Source organism: Zonotrichia albicollis, chromosome 12 (assembly GCF_047830755.1).
Source record: "Zonotrichia albicollis isolate bZonAlb1 chromosome 12, bZonAlb1.hap1, whole genome shotgun sequence".
Taxonomy (NCBI): domain Eukaryota; kingdom Metazoa; phylum Chordata; class Aves; order Passeriformes; family Passerellidae; genus Zonotrichia; species Zonotrichia albicollis.
The window spans coordinates 8225246-8244685 of NC_133830.1; the positions used below are offsets into that span (position 1 = coordinate 8225246).

The window sequence follows — 19440 nt, forward strand, 5'->3', positions numbered from 1 at the left end:
TGCATGAAATTTTTCAATCACTGACTCTATCCTTGATTAAAGTGCTTTTCCTTGATTAAAAATAGCCTTTTTCCAAATGAGTAATGTTGCATGACAGGCTGTGCACGCAGGATAAGGTTTCCTCCAACGTTATCACACTGATGACATTGCCATTTCTTAGCCAGGTCCCATGTGCAGACAGCCCTCTGTAGCCAAGGCCATTAGGAAGCTCCCCACAAAAATCCACCTTCTCTTCCCAGGTGAGGAAGACTACAGAGGTGTTCTAACATTATCTGCTAATTAGGAGGATAATGGGCATGGTGAAAATCTATCTAAACACTTTTATAGATTCTTGCCTGGATTGAAATCAGGTTGTAAATAGCAGTTCCCCAAGTCTTTGGCAAGACTTCTTACCCCAGTGGATATTCCTTCAAGTCTCTTCTTTATAATGTGCTCACTTTCCAAGAATTTTATCTCAGTTGGAGCCAAACTGGAAGTATGTCAAGATCTGAGCTCTTCAGAGTGCAATCTACATATTTCACTGAATGGTAAATGTGTTTTCCATGCAACTGTCGTTCTGCTTGTGGGCTTGCTTGTCTTTTATATTTTCAAAAGCAAATTTCTTAAGATGCCTTTTATATTTAGTCTTTTTTTTCCTTATCAGAATTGTTAGAAACGGTGGTTTGCAGAGTTTATTTTAGCCAAGCACTTAAACATGTATGCTTAAGGGTTTTACTTAACCTTTATGTGTTTTCACAAAATTCTCTTCATCTAAGTGCTAAATAGGGTGCAGTTATTCATATGTGAAGTGTGGGGTTCAAGTCTTTCCTCAAAGAACAACAATAAAACTGAAAAAATATTTGCAGTCAGTATGACAAAGAGTCGACAGGAGGGTAAAGAACCACCACTCTCTAAACCACACTTTTGATAAACTGAGGTTTCCAATGGAATATGTGCTTTGCAGCAATATCAGCAGCTGGGAGGTAGCAGCATATTTCATGCAGAAGCAGTAAAACAATTGGAGAAGGATTTTCCAGTAGATACTTTAAAAATTGTCTCATTTAAAATGCAGATAATTTAGGCTTTTTTCCCGTCTCCTTAAATAATTCAGATTTAATGCAGCATGTAAAACCCACCCCAAAATCAGGGATTTCTGATTCATGCAAACACAGATATCTGTGAGATATAGAATCATAAGCAAAGTCAGCAGATGAGAAAATTATAGGATGTGGGTTTTTTCTGCAGTGTTCACTGTAAATTAGAGCAATTAAATTACAGCAGTTTTGTAGCTGTAATTAAATATGGAGACGGGCCCAGAGATGTGGAAAGCTCTGAGCTGCTGAGGCTGGGAGGGGGAAAGGGGCTTGGAAAGGGGCTCTGATCCCACAGCAGCTGCTGGGGCAGAGGGGCCTCCAGCCCTGCATTAACACAGAGTCGGGTGGGTGTTGTGTGTGTGCTCAAGGGGGAGCCTGCTGGGCTCCTTCTCTGCCTTGTTCTTGCCTTTCCTGGGCCCTGGGCAGAACTGGGGTGATCTCAGCTGGGAGATGAGCCCAGGGCTGGGAGCTGCTGCAGTGATTTCCCCCCATGGGTTTTCCCAGGTAGGTGGAACAGGATGTGTAAAGGCATGTGATTCCAGCATCCCTGTGAAGCTGCTTTGTGAAACTGCTGTGTTTCATCCATTTTTCTTTCATTTTACATCGCAAGTCAAGTCGGGACTTGAGGCACAGCTGAAGGCAAATGGGATGGGGGCAGGAGGCTCAGACTGGCAGAGGAGGGCACCTACCAAAAAGCTCACACTCCTTTCAGCAAGGCAGCAGAGAGTGAGAAAAGGCTGGAGCATAGCAGGAGGTGCAGATAATAACAGTAAATGCTGCATTTAATCACATTGTGCAGTGGGGTGGAAATGAAGTCTTACTCTGAGGTTATAAGTGAAATACAAAAGAGAAGTGAAAGGAAAGAAAGCACTGGGGGAAAAGAGCAAAGAGGTCAAGACCAGGGGGAGCAGGGCAAAGGAAACAATTCCGGAGTTAAGTTGTAAAAGCAGCAGCAGAGGAGGCTTAGATGGCTGGAAGCCATCACCAGGACCATCCCACTATCACCAAAGGAGTTTTCCCCCGTGGGGTGGAAGCTGCCCCACAGCTGCAGTGCAAGAATAGGAGCAGGGGTGTGCTCTGCAGTGTTTGGGTCACACAACTCTGTTGGGGGAAGCAAGGTGTGGCAGCAGACCTGGCATAAATCTTGTCTCCAGCCTCTGGAAATGGCTGCTACTGGTGAGAAGAAATTAGATTTTCAGCCTCCTCATGGTTCATGTGTTAATCTGATGTTGAGATATCACTCTGAATATTTCACCACAGTGTGATTTAACTATAGAAAAGATGCCTGGATATCCCAAGGTGTGTTGGTAATAATGAACACCAGCAGCTGGGTAATGGCTGATCTCTGATTCAAGCCACTGGCAAAAATTCATTCTTTCTATTTTTTGGTAGCTGCTGGTTTTGATAATACTATATTTTATAATTGCTGAAGCAGCTGAGTTTGGTTATGTTGCTGCAGTTTTGTGTAATTACTCTCCATCACTATAATTTTTCTTTTAGTTAAATGCATTGGAGGTTATAAACTCTTAACTATCAACTGTAAATATTCATGGGGAGTGAGAATAGTTCTAACTACCATAAAAGCTTTTTCCCAATAATTTTGGCTAGTGCTCTGTATTTACACAGGTTGCTTTGCTGATGATGTTATGGCATAAGTAGAAAAAATAATATACATATCACTTCAAGCAACAGCCAGTCATAGACCCAGGTCCCCTCTAGTCTGCTCTGCTGAGAATTCTGGGCTCCTCCACAAAGGGCAAGAAGGAGAGGTCCCCCAATGTGAATGTGCTATAAAACAATATTGTGTTTCCCTTAAGAATTGCAGTGATAAAAACATAGCCCATTCTGCAGCACTAGCAACTTTAATAAAATAACATAAAGCACAGCTGTCAGGTCTGCCAGTATCTCACACTGGGAGACATGAGTGAGAAAATGAACACTTTTCGCAAGCAGAAATATTCAAAGAGCTCCACTGTTTACATGTAATCAAGAATGACAGTCATAGATTATCGGTGGAAGAGCATTTTCTGCTTGAGGTGAAAGAAGAGGATAATTTATCAGGAAACCCAAGAAGTCAGACATCAGTAATGATCTGCTTGAAGAAGGGCATATCTTAGAAATAGTGCATTTATTTGTACTGCAAGGCAAGAAGATGTTTGGAGTTACAAACACGAGCCTTGGTGCTTGAGGAATGTTGAGCAGATCCAGTGTGTAATTTGCTGGGCAGCTGTGATTAGAGACCTGACTAATGTGTGTCCCAGTGCTGGTTCAGAATATTAAAAGAAAAATTTAGCATAATACAGATTGTCTAAAAGAGCTGCTTATGCTCTCTCATCCTGTTCCCTCCTTTGGGAGTTATCCAGGCTCTGCTGAGGGCATTGCTCACCTTCTTGTTGATGCTCAGGATTCAGAGATGCTCCTGTAGAGTCCCTACAAACAGGTTTGGTTTCAGAGAATTTGGGCTTTTGGAGTTTTGCAGTAAAACATTTTGTCCACCTGGTGCAATGCTTTTGCATCACTTTTCTCTTATGAAAACAGGCCAAATATCAGCTGCTTTGAAATGGTAACTAATTTGGAGCCCTACAGAAAAGGTTTTATAGGCTCACCTTGCCTTGGTGTGCTCTGAGTTTGCAGAAGTAGAATTGTTGTACAGAAAGTAGCACAAACTTCAACTAGTCTGTGTTTGGATATATCTGAATAAGGATGTCAGTCTAACTTACCCAGCTTTTACTCTGACAGGGGTAGGAAAGATGGATAAATCACTATTTTTAATGAATTGATATCTGGCAAATAGAGGCACTTTTTTGCCATTTAGGTTGAGCAGAACCTTAGAGTGTTCTCGAGGTGCAAGAGAATCTTGCTTCCTCAGCTTAATCCAAACTTTCAATACAAGTCAGATGTTTGCAAAGATTCACAGCTGGGACTTGGATGTGTGTGTCAACATGAGCACACTCTGAGGCACAGAAGTCCCCAAGAAACAAGTATCAACTGCAATGTTTGTTCCCCACCTGAATTCTAAATCACTACAATTTATAACTGCAATATCTATGTTCTCCTCTCCTGAAAGCAGCTTTACAACTTTTCAGCCACGTTCAGTTCTCCTCATGAGGGCCTCTGTAAGCTAAAGCTAAAGCTACTTTTTACGGTTTTTTTTACTTTATGTAAAATCATACTTTATGTAAATTTTTTACTTTCTGTAAAATGTTTTTGTTTGTTTTAATTAAGAGAGATTAAGACAGTCTCTGTAGTATTTTGGCTGGGCTGCTCTGTGTCCTGGGGCTGTGCACTGGCAGCCAGGGCTGCTGGGCTTCCAGGCAAGTTTCAGGATTCATTGCTGCTCTCCATACATCTGTTTTAACCTCAAAGATTGATTATTTTTAAAGGTTAGCAGTTATGTAGCAGAAGAAACCCTCACCTTTGCCAGCTTTGAGAAGTCACTGTGGTCTGTAACTGCACAGTTTTAATTTAGACAACAACAACAACCATTGCAGTTTAACCCTCCTTAGTACTACTCATTTCAGGTTTTTTTAAGAGGAAAAAAAAGAATCACCACCTACCAGTCACACCCTCACTTCACCAGTCTCCACATGGAGCCAGCTCTCACCTGGACTGTGCAGAAATGAGATAGAAGGGAGAGCAGCAGCCAAATCATGTCAGTAAAAGCAATTCTGGGTTAAACAAAGAGACCTTGAGGAGCAGGGGCAGCCCTCCCTTGCCTTCCAGCTTTTGCCTGCTGCACCTCCTACCAGCATTAGGCTGAATGAGCAAAACTCTGCTTTTTTCAGAGAACAGCTCACACCTCAGTCAGATTTACCACCACCTGCCTTGTCCTGGTGCATTCTCTTGTGAGGTGTGAGCATTCCCAGTCCACAGAAAGCACAGGATGATGGATGCTCTTTCCAATAACTCATGGCCAGGTCAGCTGTGGTGCCTCCACAGCCTGTGGGTGTGAGCAGAGGGTGACAGAGACCTGTGGACCCAGGGCATGTGCTGACAGTGTGTACACTGCACCAGTCCCTGCCTTTTAAATCTTTTTCTCTATTTCTTTGGCATTATTACAAGATGGATTTATAACATACTTAGCACTAATGTAACAATGAAGATTAGTCTTCTCTGAGTTGAGCAGTAATACACTTTAATTTGCCTACAGCTACTGCATTGTATTGGCATGAAAGGAAATGGTTTTCTAATGCAGCTTCATCTGCTGAGCAGGGGGAAATCTGTGCTGCAGAGTGTAAAGCTATATGGGACTCTAGCTGGCAGCAAAATTCAGAGTAGGAGAAACATAGCATAAATAAAAGTATTTGTGAGTTGGAGGTATGCTAACAATCCTATTTTTTTGCTAAACATTCCCTATCCAGAAATGCACTTTGCTTGGAGGTTCATCATGGATTCATCTTTGGTTTTTTCACCACTTCATCTTCTATACTATATTTTTTCCTGGAATAAGAGGTGTAAATTCATTAGTTTTCAATTTATTTTTTTTTTGTGACATTAACAGGAAGTTGGCATTATGAAGTTTCTTGGTAGCACTGGTGCTGTTAATGCAGTCTGTGCTGTGCTCTAAACCTAGGGAACCACTGGAATCTCAACACTTGATCTGTTAAGTAAATGTTTCTGCTGTCTGGTGTAAATGCTGCCTTCACTTGACAAGTGTCAGGCGTTCTTTGAAGGGACATGTGCACAAACAGTCACTCAAGTGCCAGTATTTACCCTAATGTGGAGCTTCCCTCTTCAGGAAAGCAGCAAAGCTGTCAGCTGCTCCCTTCTTCTTGAGTGGCAAAGGAAGAAATTATCATGTCTGGGACAATCTCATGTAACAGTTCCTGCATATGGGATAGAGCAAATTTTTGTGGGCATAGTGTGCCAGTTGGACACAAAAATTATATGTTTCTTATACTTTTTTTTCCCCCAAGAAATCAATGAAATATAATTATGCTTAAAATAGCAGGTTTGGTTTCTAGACCAGGGATGTGTCTTGTTTTCAGCAATGGCAGGGAAGGATTGATAACTTGCATGCAGAGAAGGAATGAAAAAAATATTAATATAAACTGCTGGTGGGAAACAATTGCAACGGGGCCTTGTTATCACAATAGGTCTTTGATAGGAAAGGTGGGCAGAGGAAAAGACAGAGAAATTCACAGGAAATAGTGACAAGTTGTCCAGCTCACTCCATTGGTGAGGTGGGTGCTTCAAAGGACCTGAGTGTTTTCCTGTTGATTTATCTGCCAGCTTTGCATCAATTACCAACAGTGTCTGACCATCAGCCCACAAAGCTGAGCCTGTCCCTGCCTGTCTCACCCTGGCACCTGGTGCTGTCCTTGTAAATGCAGCCACTGTCACCACTCCAAACCAGCAACATTCACCCTTCCTCTCCTCATCACCAGGTCCATCCATCCTGAAGGCACATGGAATAGTTTGATTGACCTAAATTTGACATTAAAACTGGAAAAATAATAAACTGACTTTTTTTTTCTTGTCTCCCTCAAAAAGCTGCAGCACCACGACAAAGATGATTCCCCTGACAAGTGGAGGACAGAAGAAGAAATGGCAGCTGAAGCAGAAATTCTGAAGAAGTATTTTCAGGAAAATTAAAGGTAATGATCTGAACATTGACTTAGTCCTGCAGCACCCCACCAAGCCTTTGCTGAAGCCTCCAGAGGCTTGTTGAAGACAACAGGGCAAATATCTAGAATGAAACAAAAGAAAACAAAGCTCTTAGTTTTGTGTAGTTTCCAAAAGGTCACAGCACTCCAACAGTGGCTGAAATTAAATGCTCCTTCTTGAACAAATCAGCACCATCCTACAGCATTTTGTTTCCAGACAGCAAAAATAATGGTGCATCTAGAAATGAGAATCATCAGCATTTACTTAAGAGAAGTCTTTAACCTAACATATCCTCCCTCTGTTTTAAGGACAGAAAACAGCCCTGATACCTCTACACAGAGCTAAAACTGATATGTCTGTGTACAACCACAGATGCATATGCACCTATACATACAAAACTGCATCAGAATTCAGTATAGAGGGCATAAATTCTAACCTCACCTGTCAAGTATTAAATGATTTGATCAGTTCAACTTCCAAAACCAAGCCTGCTGGAAAACTGCCTGTTCTGCTAAATTTTCCACTGACCTTAAAAGAAAAAGAAAGATTTGCAGGGAGGAATAGAAAAGAGAAAACACTTGGCAAACACTAACATTGGTGCTCTAGAAATTGAGAGTTTTTCATTTTGTACCTTGAGTCCCAGGAGCCAGATTCTTCCAGCAGAAATGAACTGGCCCCTGGAGATCAATGTGAGTTGGGCTGGGATGTAATACTGCAGCAAGGATGCCAAATCTCCCTCTCCCCTGCTCCCCATATGCTGTTTGCCATCATCCAGCACTCTCACTTCTCTGTCATTTCTGGCTGTTTCATGTTTTTCCTCTGTAGAACCAAAATCCCAGAAATAACCCTCCTCTCTCTCTGTGACTCACTGCTTGCAGCCTGGCTTGAGAAATCTTGAGCTAAACCCCACATTGTATGGGTGGCACACTGAGGTGGCATCTCTCATCTCCTGTGCCATTCAAATGGCAAACTCAAATGCTATTTGGATGGCATTTTGGATGACTCCATTTGGAGTTCCTCAGATTTCCCCTTCCATTTTTTTTTCCTTGCATCGTGACCATGCTCTGGTCTCCTCCAGCCAAAGTAGCTGTGCCAGCCCTTCTGTGGGTGCACAGAAAAAGCCATGGAACACATTTATTCCCATCTGGGGAGGAAATTCCTCCCCAGCAGCTGGGACCTCCAGGGTTTGGAGCAGCAGGGTTTGGGCTACACAGTCACAGTTCTGCAGGGGCTGCTGAAGTTGCACTTAGACACCCACTTTTCACCTTCTCAGAAATATGCTGCTGAAATGTGAATTACTCAGGCAGGAAGAGCATATCCTTGGTAATGCATGTGTAAGCACTCTTCTCTAACAGAGGCATTATGTGGTGCTTCATCTATGGCCCAGCAACCAATGAATAGTACTTAGGGGAAAATGGCACATCCCTATTCCAGTGTGATGCTGTTTCCCTTTATTGATTTGGTAGGTTTTGGGGGGATTTTTTTTTTTTTTTTGGTCAGAAATAAATTGGAAATGCATTTTTTTCCTTGAGATTCTCAAAGGGGTTGAAATTAAATCCCCACATATCAATAAAATGTTCTTTATCTCTTCTGATACTAAACACAAGCTGGATAGATGATATAAATCCTTTCCTGCAAGCAAATTGGTGTGGCTGGACATCTATTTCCATTTATTATGAAAATGAGTCAGTGTGTGTTTGCATGGATGACCTCTTGATACGTTTCCCGTGATATTAAGGTCATTACCTTTCCTAGAACAAACTGGTAAATTAAATCTTCCTGGCATCATTATCATGAGAGTGCCTAGTCCTTCCAATCCTTGATTCCCAACATCAGGCCTCACTGTCAATCTCTTCCCCCCAACATTATTTGGCTTCTGAAGCTTAAGGCTCTGAACCTGAGATAAAGGTATATCTATGCATTCTGCATTTCTCAGCCTTTGTCTTCTCTCTTAACCTTGCTTCTAAAGCAATGAAGATTGAAAACTTTTGGCAAATTAACAAGGTTATATGCATCCTTCTTTGAAGCTATTTTTGCATTTCACCTACAAAGGATTTATTTTGCCATTTGTGTGTTTACCTGGATGACACTTGACTTGAGGTTTTTTCATGCAGCATAGGGAAAGTCAGAAGGAGCTGAATGTGGGTGTTCTGCAGCCAATAAATAGCAATTTTTAAGGCCTCATGCATTATTTTTGTACTTCATTGTTTTGTTTAAAGAAGCCCAGCTTAGCCAGCTTAGCCTGGGCAGGCTGAGCTGTGTTTTAGGGCTTTTCCAGCTACCCTCACATTTACGACAAGTCCTTCTCCACCTGCCACAACTCCTGTATGACTGGATAAGGTCCAGTAGCACCTTTTACATGTATTTAGAGACTATCTAATCAAGAAGGACTTGCAAGTAACTTTATCCTAATAAATACTTGAGTAAGGCAAGCAGCTCTTAGTTCTCTCCCTACTTCATTTGCTGGTGCTGTTCCCTCTTGGCTGACTAACTACAGTTAAGTGCTTCTACATCAGTCCCCAGATGACCCAAAATATCCACCCACTTGCTTAAGGAAATGAACACATTTAGCCTTGCTAAGTTTCCACCCTTGAGAAAAGGCTTATCTTTAAATATTTTATCTGTGTGTGCAATATCAGCGACTGAATTTGTGCTTTGCATGTGCTTCTGCTCTTCCCCTGGGTGTCCCCATGCCACTGTGTCCCAACTCATTAGAAGGACTTGTTCTTTCTGCTCACAGAACTGTGTCTGCAGAGCTGGAGCTCAGGAGAACTTCATGTGGCTCTGGAAGAGAGAAAGAAAAGGAAAGAAAAACTTTCTAGGGAGGAAGATATTTAATATAGAATTTCTCTTATTAGTAGCACCAAGATTTTACCTCTTCAGAGCCTCTTTGGGAGCTGTTCCTCATTCTGTTCTCTGGTCAGCTGTGTTTGATAACTTGGTTGCTTTTTGAGGTGGGTGCACAGGGAAAAGGTCCCTACTCAAAGAGCAGGATTTGATGCAGCACCCTAATTTCCAAGCCTATTTTCAGATGTGCCTTTTGAATTTTCTAGCTATGTATAGCTGGGTGTTTTGATAGTCTGTTTTGAGCATTTTAAATTGCACATGCCAGCAAAAAGGCTAAAGATTAAAAGACTTTAACCTTCAGATAGTATGTGAAAAATGTTTCTCTTCAAAGGCAGCTTCACTCTGTGTTGTTATTTCTGAAGAAAGATCCAGGCTGCACAAGTTTCAGTAGTTTTCCTATTTTGTGCATAACTGAAGTAATACTTTTGTGCTATTAGAAAAGTAGTCAGTCTTAAGTACAATGTCAAAATGTCCCTTTGGATAAAGAAGTTGACAGTGATATTCTGTTGCCAAGTGCTTGGAGTTACAAATATTCAATAGCTTTTAATTGCTTAACCACCTGAATATTTTGTGTCCTGAAACATGCCAAATTCTTGTAGAAATCCCTTCAAATAATGTGTCCTGCACAGTCTTGCAGGATTTCTGATGTCAATTCTCCCCCTTGTCCCCAGTCTGGCAATGTTTCTGGAGAATATAGTCTTTCCAGCTTTTCTAAAAAGTATAAATTTTATTCCTTTTTCCCCCCACTCATTCTTTGAGAGCACTCATCCTTCCTCAGAGCTGCCTGTTCTGCACGAAGATTCTGCATGTGTGAAAAAATGCTGTTCTATTGCCTTCAGCAGGGAAATTACCCCTGATAGCAGCAGCTGGCCAGGGGGGAATTTAAACTGGCAATTTGACTTGCATGATTCTGCTCCAGCACCTCTGGAGTGTGACAATCCCTGCTGCATGCATGAGAGTGAACACCAGAGCAATGCCATCACTTCCCTCAAATTTAGGCAAGTAGACAAAATGCCTTGCAACATCCATCTTTGCTTGTTTTACTGTAAGAAAACCCTCCTATCATTTCTGGTACTTTAAACTGCACAAACCCAGAAGGAAATGGCTGTGTCTGTGATCCACAGGGTGAATGTGGGATGCAGTGAGGACAGTCAGCCCCAGGAGATGCTGTGCCTGCACTTGCAGAGCAGGCTGTGCCCTGGGTGGGCACCACAGGCACGGTCAGGGGTATTTTCTGCACTTGGTGCTGCCTGTTGGCAAAGCAGGGAGCTCTGAGGAGCACAGCAGGCTGAGCCATGGGAAATGGGAGCAGGGACGAGGCTGCAGCAAGCACAAACCCTCGGTGTTTTCAGAGCCTCACTTGTTAAAGCTGAGCAACCTTTTGAGTGCTTACACTGGAGTCAGAGCCAGTGGTGCCAGGGCTGGGCAATTCCCAGAGGACATGGTCTAGGAGCTGTTTGTGTGCAATCCTGAGGTAAATACACATCCCAGTAATCTGCTATAGATTTCCCTGCACTCCAGACTTAAGTGCTATTAATTATATCCCCCACTCAGAAGCCTCCAAGAAGCATTAATTAGAAAGCAGGAGCTGGCAGTTTGCTTGCCTGTGTGAAACTATTATGACCTGAGAATGAAGTATAAGTTTCAAAAGAAACACATTTTATGAAGGTCACCTTGAAAAATATCATAAAAATCTGTCAGAAGAGAATGCAGCACTCCAAGTGTGCATTTCAGTGTGACATTATACTTTAAGTAGTTGGAAATAGCAAAGAGAAGATGGATCAGATCATGGGGTCCGTGCTTTTCCACCCAAAATTCTCTTTTTTCTGCAGTAAGTACATATAAAGTAATGTTTTTGTCATTTCAATGGGATGCAAGGAAAATTAATTATCAACACAAATTCAACAAACATAATCTGCCCTTGCTGGTATTTTTTAAGTGTAAAATATCCAGACTCTCCAACTCTGCAGCAGGGAGAATGTTTATACAGGAATTACATTACCTCTTCAAGGTGTAAACAGCCAGAAGTGGTGCAGTGACTGCTCAGCAGTGACACCCAGACTGGAAAGCTCAGGGCAAAAGGCTTCCCCAAATAAATGTGCTGTGCTAATGCACAGCAGCCTCGGTGTTGAGGTTGATTATTTTTCTGGTTGAAGCATGTGATTATTTCTTATGAAAACAGAGCTACAGGAGAGCTAGCTAGAGTTATAAATGAAATGTCATCCTCTTGTGGGAGGCAATGATGCCCCCCTCACACCCAGGCCAGGACTCTGTTTTGAGGCTGGAAGTAGTACTGTCCTGAAAGTTATACACCTCATTCTCTGGACTTTCTACATTATTATACAAAGTTATTTCATTTCCCTATAGATGGCCATTTAATTCAGCTGTCCAGTACATGAATTCCATAGAGCACTGCTTGGATCCTGTAATTATGGCTACAGTAGAAACATCAGGGCCAGGGACACAGACACAATTGTAGAGCAGAAATGCAAAGCAGCAAATGTGTTACTGTTGGTGAAGGAAGCTGACAGCCAAATGTTCTCTTAACCTGCACATCCACATCCTGAATGCCCACCTGGCAGCCTGTCAAAATCAAAATTGTCAGTGGGATCAGTTCTTGATTCATCGTTGGCTTGGTGTGTCACATTGCATGAGAGGAAAATGGGGAAGCTGAGCATGGGTGGTGGACATTTGTCTGAGGACTGGGGTGAAAGTGCTGAGGTGCAGGACAATGCTGAGCTTCAAATAGGATGATATTAACTGAGACTGGGTATTTTTACACCCAAACCTGTGCTGAAATGGTGCTAATCTCTTGCCCCCAAAGCTGCCAGAGGATGCTCCTCGCAAGCAGCCAGACCCTCCTCGAAGCAGATTCACAAAATCCGTGCCAAGCGATTCACAGGCTGCCATCGAACTGTCACTCACCAGGGGCTCACAATGGAAACTGTTGCTCGAAATGCCGTGGGAATGGGAAACATATGTTTCAGAGAGAGAGACAATCAAACAGAGGAGTGGGTGGCTGGGGAATTGCAGCCACAACAGCGGCGAGAGCCGAGCCCTGCGCGCAGCCCCGGGAGCGAGTTCGGGGCCGTGCCCTCATCCAACACTTGGGTAACAGCTCTGTGTTTAATAAGCTGCGATAATTTCCCCAGTATTGAAGCCAGCTCTAAACATGCTCTGAAGTGAAGGTACAAAACTGAAGATACCAAGCCAAAAGCCTATTTCATGCTCAATTATTAGCAAAGGTTTGTATGGTGGTATCCTGTTGCTGTAGCTGCTGCATAATAGAACTGCCCAGAGAGACATTGGAACCAGCAGCTCAACATGACCTCAGAGCCTCAGCACTGCCTTTGTGTGAGTGTCGGTATCCAGGCTGTGTAGGTGGAAAGGCATTAATAACTCCTGCAGTAAGTAGTTATTTGAGAAGGGAAGGGGGTGATGGATGTTGGAAATATGTTGGACTGAGCGTACTTGAAGCTCTGTTTTGTGCCAGGATGTCAGTCTCTACACAAAAGCAGAGGAATGTCAGGGATAAACTCAAATGCCCCACTTGTGTTAGCACCTGGGGCTGCTGCAAGCCCCCAGCTACCACTGCAGTAGCACCTGTGCCGTGGGTTTGTGCAGGGATTTCACACACAGCTTCCACGGCTTCAGGCTCTCAGCATTTCTGTTTCTCTGCTTCAAGAACACCTTCACATCTGTCATGGCACCTATTACAGGGCTTTTACTAGGATGCACCACCAAGAGATGCATAAAATTGGAGCAGACATGGCAAGAAATGCCCCATCCATTCTCCAATGTGGGGGCATTTTCTGGGTGATGGTCCCAAATCACTGATGTGTAATTCCTTGGCATTAGGCAGAGTTCCACCACATGGTCAGGATGGAGGAGGATAAACAAGAGATGATAGTCTTGAAAGATTGTTTGTGGGAATTTATATAAGAGATCATGAGCCCCAAAGAGTCTGGCATGAGGCTATTACAGCAAAATAGATTTGAAGAGTAAGAAGCTGGATTTGATGACACAAGATGCCCTTTCTAATCCTTTGTTTCTATGAGGAGCGGTCAGCAGAGCTGGGGACTGTGCTGTCTCACTCAGGGACATCAGAGAGGTGGCCTCACTTCATGTTTGTTTTTTGTAAAATGATCCTGACCTCTGTCCAAGGGTGCTTTGTGAGTTGGGAATGAAAGCCTGATGTGAAAAGCAGGCATTACTATTATTTGCAAGTGCAGTTTATTGAAAAAGCAGATAAGAAATAGGACAAATCTCTTTCTTGCTCTGGTAAATAATTTTAAAATAGTTCTGTGCAAGGCTTTTCTCCTTCCTCTGTTGCAGGGGCTGTAATAGAAGCTGCAATGAGCTGTGTGGGGGTTTACCACTGAACATTTCCCTTTGCCTATTGCTGTCAGTGACTCCTGTCAGAACACACTAATGAGCACCTAAGTCGTTAGTAATAAACAGCCTCACATTTTGTCTTACTAACAAAGATCAAAGCTGCTATTATATGTAATGATCTGTTATGTTTGATACTTCTCAGGTAACAAAGTGCTTGAAACACATCCCACGACACCAGAAAGTCCCCAGAAAGAACAACCTCATTCTCCAGTTCTCAGTGGCCCTGAAGCTGCAGCTTGACAATTTTATTATGTTCTACAAATATGGGATTCTTCCATGAAAAATTTTATTGGACCTTTGGATATCATCAAGGTTGAATTCCAGCTAAGACAACTAAACAGCACTGGTTCAAAATATTGCTCTGAATTGTAACTCATATTTTTCTGAATTGTGTACTTGGGAATGAATCTTTTTAAATTGTCCCTTGGCCTAAATAGAAATAAAGTGCCAGGAAAATCAGGTAGCTACTGTGTTTAGATACATTATAAAGTGTTTACTCTGTGTTGTGCTCTTTGATTCAGTTACTGTATGTAGGCTATTCTATCATAGAAAAATTAGATCTTTTAGCAGTGTGGCAATTCATACAAACCCAGACTTTGTTACAGACTAGCCAAGATAAACTTGGAAAGCAGGTGAGTTCTATACCAAGAAATATTAAGCTTCCTGAGATCTTTTTTTCTCTGTTCTTTTAATGAATTATGAAAAGGCCTCTGGAGTTTTAAGGGATACAAAACGCTTCTGTAAAACAATTAATATGGGAAGTTGCTCATGGGATAGTAATCACATTAGGATTAGGCTGGCAGGAACGGCTGCACCCAGTCACAACCAACACATGGAGCAATCCCTGGGCAAGAAATGCTGTGCTCAGAACCCTGCACAGGAAGAAACCCTCTGTGGGTTAGTTGTTGATTGCAGGAAAAGAAGTCAAACAACAGATGGAAGAGAGAAGAAATGAGTCTGTAAGATGTGCATGAAAAGAGAACCCATAATCTTCCTCTGGAACAGCAGGGAAGCAAACAGCCAAAGCTTTCTGTGTCCCACAAATGATGAAAACAAAATGCCCTCAAGTCTTTCAATAAGAGTCCTGCTGAGGGAGGCCAAGGGTGCAGAGCCTGCCTGAGGGCTTGAGGAGGTCGAGCAGGTCCCAACCAGAGCCTGGTGGAGCTTTGCCTGCCTGGCAGCACAGTGTGATCATGTTCAGAACAAATTCAGCTGCTCCACGATGGTCTGTCCTGGAGGGTTACAGCCTGACCTGAGCACTATGACAATGCACAATGGATGAATTCTCATAATTTTCACCAAGTCTCTCTCTGCTCTCTACTGCAGAGCCATGCAGTCCATTGGCTTGAAGTCTTTATGCTTGTCAAATTTAAATAGAAATACTACAGCAAAATCACTGATGTTTGATTCCGCTTTTTACTGTCATGCTATTTAAATATTGCCCCTGAAAACCACTTTGATTCAAAGACTTACCATGACCCAGTGTGGCACCAGTATCTTCCATTAGCCCTTTTAAAAACTGTACAGATTGTAACACTATTTCTTTTTCTGTGCAGAAAAAATGAAAAGTCCATTTTGATGGAGTCTGCACTTTTTAGACCCTGAGCAAGGGCTGAATAAACAGGAAATGAAGGTCAGGGAGCAAGAAGCAACAGAGAAGGTAAGGTGAGCAGACAGAATGGTCAAAGATGCTGGCAAATGGGCCAACATAAATGGTTGTCCTTTTGCACTTCAGCATTTCAAGTTGCTGTGATTTCACACAGAAGGAAGACAATGGTTGTGCTGCTGGGGAACACTAAAGAAAAACCTCAGCATCACTTACATTTTCAAACCTGCTGTTCAATGGTTTCCTATTTATTATGGAATATTCTGTATTAATTCTGTAGCCTGTGATGAGCAGGCTCTGTGCCAGCCATCCTGCATGGGGGCTGCAGAGCAGATGAGTGCTGAGCTCCATGGAAGATTTCATTTGTGTAAATGAGGAGCCCGTTATCACAACACTAAAGGTCCTGGTTTTAAAAAAGGCCTCCTGTGACATTATGCACAAAACAACCTCTTTATGCAGCATGAAAATATTTATGCGCTTCGCTCCAGCTTAAAAAGGGAATTTGCAATAGATGAGGGACATGAGAAAGGATTGGAGGGAGAGATAAGGAGAGATTAGAAAAGGCAGATCATGAAGTACATGACATCCTGCAGCAGTATGTGGAGTAAACCCTCGTAGTTTTTTTAAGATATGGACCTTGAAGATGCTGTCTGGATCATTTATATATTCTTACAGAGTTAATTTTCCACGGGCAAGGAGCTGTATGCAGAGGTGCCATTGCTGGAAATGTGAGGAGATGCTGTGCTGAAGACACTGATGAACTTTGTAACCATCTTTGTCCTTTTCAGCCTTCATCTCTCACCCTCATGGGGGTCATGCGTGGGCTGGGGAATGCTGCAGTGCTGAGCTCCCTCACCCAAAGCAGGAAACACAGGAAAAATCACCAGTACAGGGGCTCAGATGGACGTGGCACAAGAGGAGTGGTCCCACTGGGGTGACTTCATAAGCTCAGACCCTCATTCCCTGTCCTTACACAGAAGGAAATTTCCCAATTTTTTTCAATTCCTAAGAGTTTTTCCTGAAGCAGCAGTTCCTCTGAAGGGCTGCAAGGGCTGTGTGCCTCTTTTTCCATGAGTAAACCAGATATGCTTCAGCCACAGCTCTCCTCACTGACTTGTAGGAGCAGCCTGGGAGCTCCACACGTCCCCTGAGGGCCCTGGAACTCTCAGAAGAAGTGACTGAGGACACACACAGGAGGGCAGATGGGTTATTGGGAGCTTGATCTGATGGGGACACATCAACCCATGCATCCACTGCCATGCCAGGCAGCTCCGGTGCCTTCAGCAAAGGCTGTGAGTGCAGCATGGGGATGTTTGTTATTTGTCTTTCTGCAGTTCAGCATTGTTCTTGCTCCAGATGCAGATGTACCAGCTCCAGGTTCTCCATGGGACAGCTGATGCCACCCCAGGCAGCTCAAAATGGGTGTGAGCTGAGAGATGAATGGGCTGGGGATGGGCTATGTCAGCTCCTTGAGGACTTTGTGTGTTAATTCAGAAACCTCTGCTGCTTCCAACCTCCCCCAGCACACACTCACCCACTCCCCAGGTATCAGGCTCTCTTTTGATGCTGTGCTTGAATAAGCCAGTGTTTTGTTTTTAGGTGATGTTGGAGAGGAGGGAAATGTTCTGCTGGCTCTGTGGGAGCCTGACTGGGCTGCAGGCTCAGGCTGATGCCAAGACAGCAGGTCCTGGCTGCAGTGGGGGAATCAAGGTCAGCTCCTGGCATGTGACAGTACCCTGAAATGTGGCCAGGGACTGAGCACTGCTGAAATAAAAATACCTGAATCCACGTGGAATCCAGGGTGATCTCATACCCAGCCATAAAGCAATAAAAATCTAAATGCCCAGTACCCACAGAGCTAATGAAAAACTCTCAAGCCCAAATACCCACACAGTGACAGCCATGAAAGTTCCAAAATAATTCCTATGCCAGCTTTCTGTGTCCTCCCATCCACTCCCCAGCTCTCACTGTCACTGTGGTCGATGGCTGCTGAAAAGCCTTGTCCAATTCCTGCATCCTGACGTGCAGGCCAGCAGCTCTGTGAAGGAGAAAATGCTGCTGCTCATGTAAGCTGTCCTGTGTGTTGGCAGGGCTGTGAGTTTCAGAGCAGAGTGATATATTTCAGCTCTTGTGAAATTTCTGAATAATCAGCTCATCAAAAAATATCATGCAGAGTTCCCTTGTAGTCCTTTCCAACTTGCCACCTCTCCTGCCAATAGCTCTGTAGGGTGACCACAGCTTGGCAGAGCCCATTAGCACAGCTCTGCACAATCACTCATGAGTAGAGCTGGCTGGAAAATACACTGCTTCCTCCTGAAAAAAAAAAAAAAGAAAGAAAAAAGATGAGGTGGGGCAGAGGGTGTGTTTCAGGATGAAGATTTTTCCCACTTCTCTCTCCAGAACCCTCTTCTGCTCCCCCATTGCTCCTCACCTCTTTTCCTCCTTTGACTTCAAGAAAATAAAAATTTTGCCTAAGTAGCAAAGACATCATTGGATGCTGTTTGATCTGCTGGTGATTCCTCCTGGCCCCCAGGCTTGGACTGGCACCAACACACTGGCACCTTCTCCACCAGAGACTCCTGAGCAAGTTGTCCTTGGACCTCCACATTTTGCTGCAACTGCCCAGTTTCTTCTTTGGAGTTTCTTCAGAAGACATTCTCGAGATAGATTTCTCTCCCTGAGCAGCACAGCAGCCTGCTGCTTGGGCATCTGGGAGCTGGTACCTTGTCTCTGTGCATGGTGAGATGGGGGATGCTGGAAGGGCCTCAGTGCTGCAGAGACAGGGGGCTGAGCAGCCAGAGTCCCTTCAGCTGCTCCTCACAGTGCTGGGCTGTCTCCAGCCATGGCCCCTGTGCTTCCCACTCATTGCAGACACCTGTTCCCAATCCCAGGTGAACATGGCTTTGGCTGGGGAGAGCAGAGTCCCTCTGTGTCCCCTAAGGATGCTCAGCTGCTGCACTGTGGGGAGGGGGCTGCAGAACCTCCTAGGGCAGGTGGCAAACGGGTCCTGCAGAGGAAGGTGGTGCAAAAATCAATGGTTAGTGCATTGGGATTAAAGCTGTGGCAGGAAAGCCTTGTATGACTCAGGTTATTATAATTTTTTAATATTTTTATTGTATTATATTTTTTGTCTGTGGTAGCTGCATTGGCTGTGACACTCAGTGCAACATGGGTTTAGTACTTGTGTCACATTGCAGACCCTGTGTGAGACACAACTGCATCCATCAGCAGCAATGGCTCCAGCACAGGCTTCCTGTTCTGCCCTCCTGGCTCTGTCCCGACCCACCTGCAGCTGCCAAGCATTTGCTCTGTCCCTCTCCACTTGTGTCACCATACCTTTCTGCTCAGGCTTTTGTCATGTCTTTTGTCACCATAGTGACAGGAAAAGAGTGATGATTACTGGAGTAATTTCCCATATTAGCTAGCACTGGCTTTTCAGCCTAAATCAGCACTTCATTTTCCCTGTGCTCTGGCTGAGCATCACTGGGGAGCAGTGGCACCATTAAGGAGCAGTGGCAGAGGAGCCTTGGTGTGTTGTGGTGCTGCCAGGGCAGGGCCTTCAGGTCACCTCATGTCCCACCAGGAATGCAGAGAGAGAAGGGGAAGACAAAAAAAAAATGTATTTGCAAAGATTTCTCCCTGAGTGCATTTGCTCAGTCTCAAGGTCAATAAAAGCAGGAATAAAAGCAGGAATTTGGGCACTTGCACCTGTCCTGGGGTACCTGCCTGTCTGCAGGACAATAGGAAGAGCTCCCCAGAGGGAACTGCTCTCCCTCACTGATTTAGTGAGTGGGAAAAGACCAAAACCCCCCCGTGCCCCCAGGCTGTGCCCTCTGCTCTGCACAGCCCCAGCCTGGGCTGGGGCCAAACCCGGGCTCCCAGGGGGTGCTCAGTGCCAGATCCTGCTCTCTG

The 19440-nt window shown here is 43.9% G+C and overlaps 1 protein-coding gene and 1 long non-coding RNA gene across 7 annotated transcripts in view; one reads left to right on the forward strand and one right to left on the reverse strand.

Moving 5' to 3' along the window:
• Positions 1-15929, forward strand: part of FHIT (fragile histidine triad diadenosine triphosphatase) — a 512539-nt gene extending 496610 nt beyond the window's left edge. For all 6 annotated transcript variants that reach the window (XM_074550487.1, XM_074550483.1, XM_074550482.1 and 3 more), the window contains 2 exons: positions 6567-6670; positions 14065-15929. In XM_074550487.1, the coding sequence (XP_074406588.1) occupies positions 6567-6668 (102 nt within the window). In that variant the 3' untranslated portion in view covers positions 6669-6670; positions 14065-15929. The remainder of the gene's footprint in view (positions 1-6566; positions 6671-14064) is intronic.
• Positions 15930-16221: 292 nt separating this feature from the next.
• LOC113459453 (uncharacterized) overlaps positions 16222-19440 on the reverse strand; it is a 54674-nt gene continuing 51455 nt past the window's right edge. Inside the window, exons 10-11 of the long non-coding RNA XR_012582334.1 lie at positions 17960-18535; positions 16222-17841 (exon numbers count right to left, since the gene is read on the reverse strand). This is a non-coding gene — a long non-coding RNA (uncharacterized LOC113459453). The remainder of the gene's footprint in view (positions 17842-17959; positions 18536-19440) is intronic.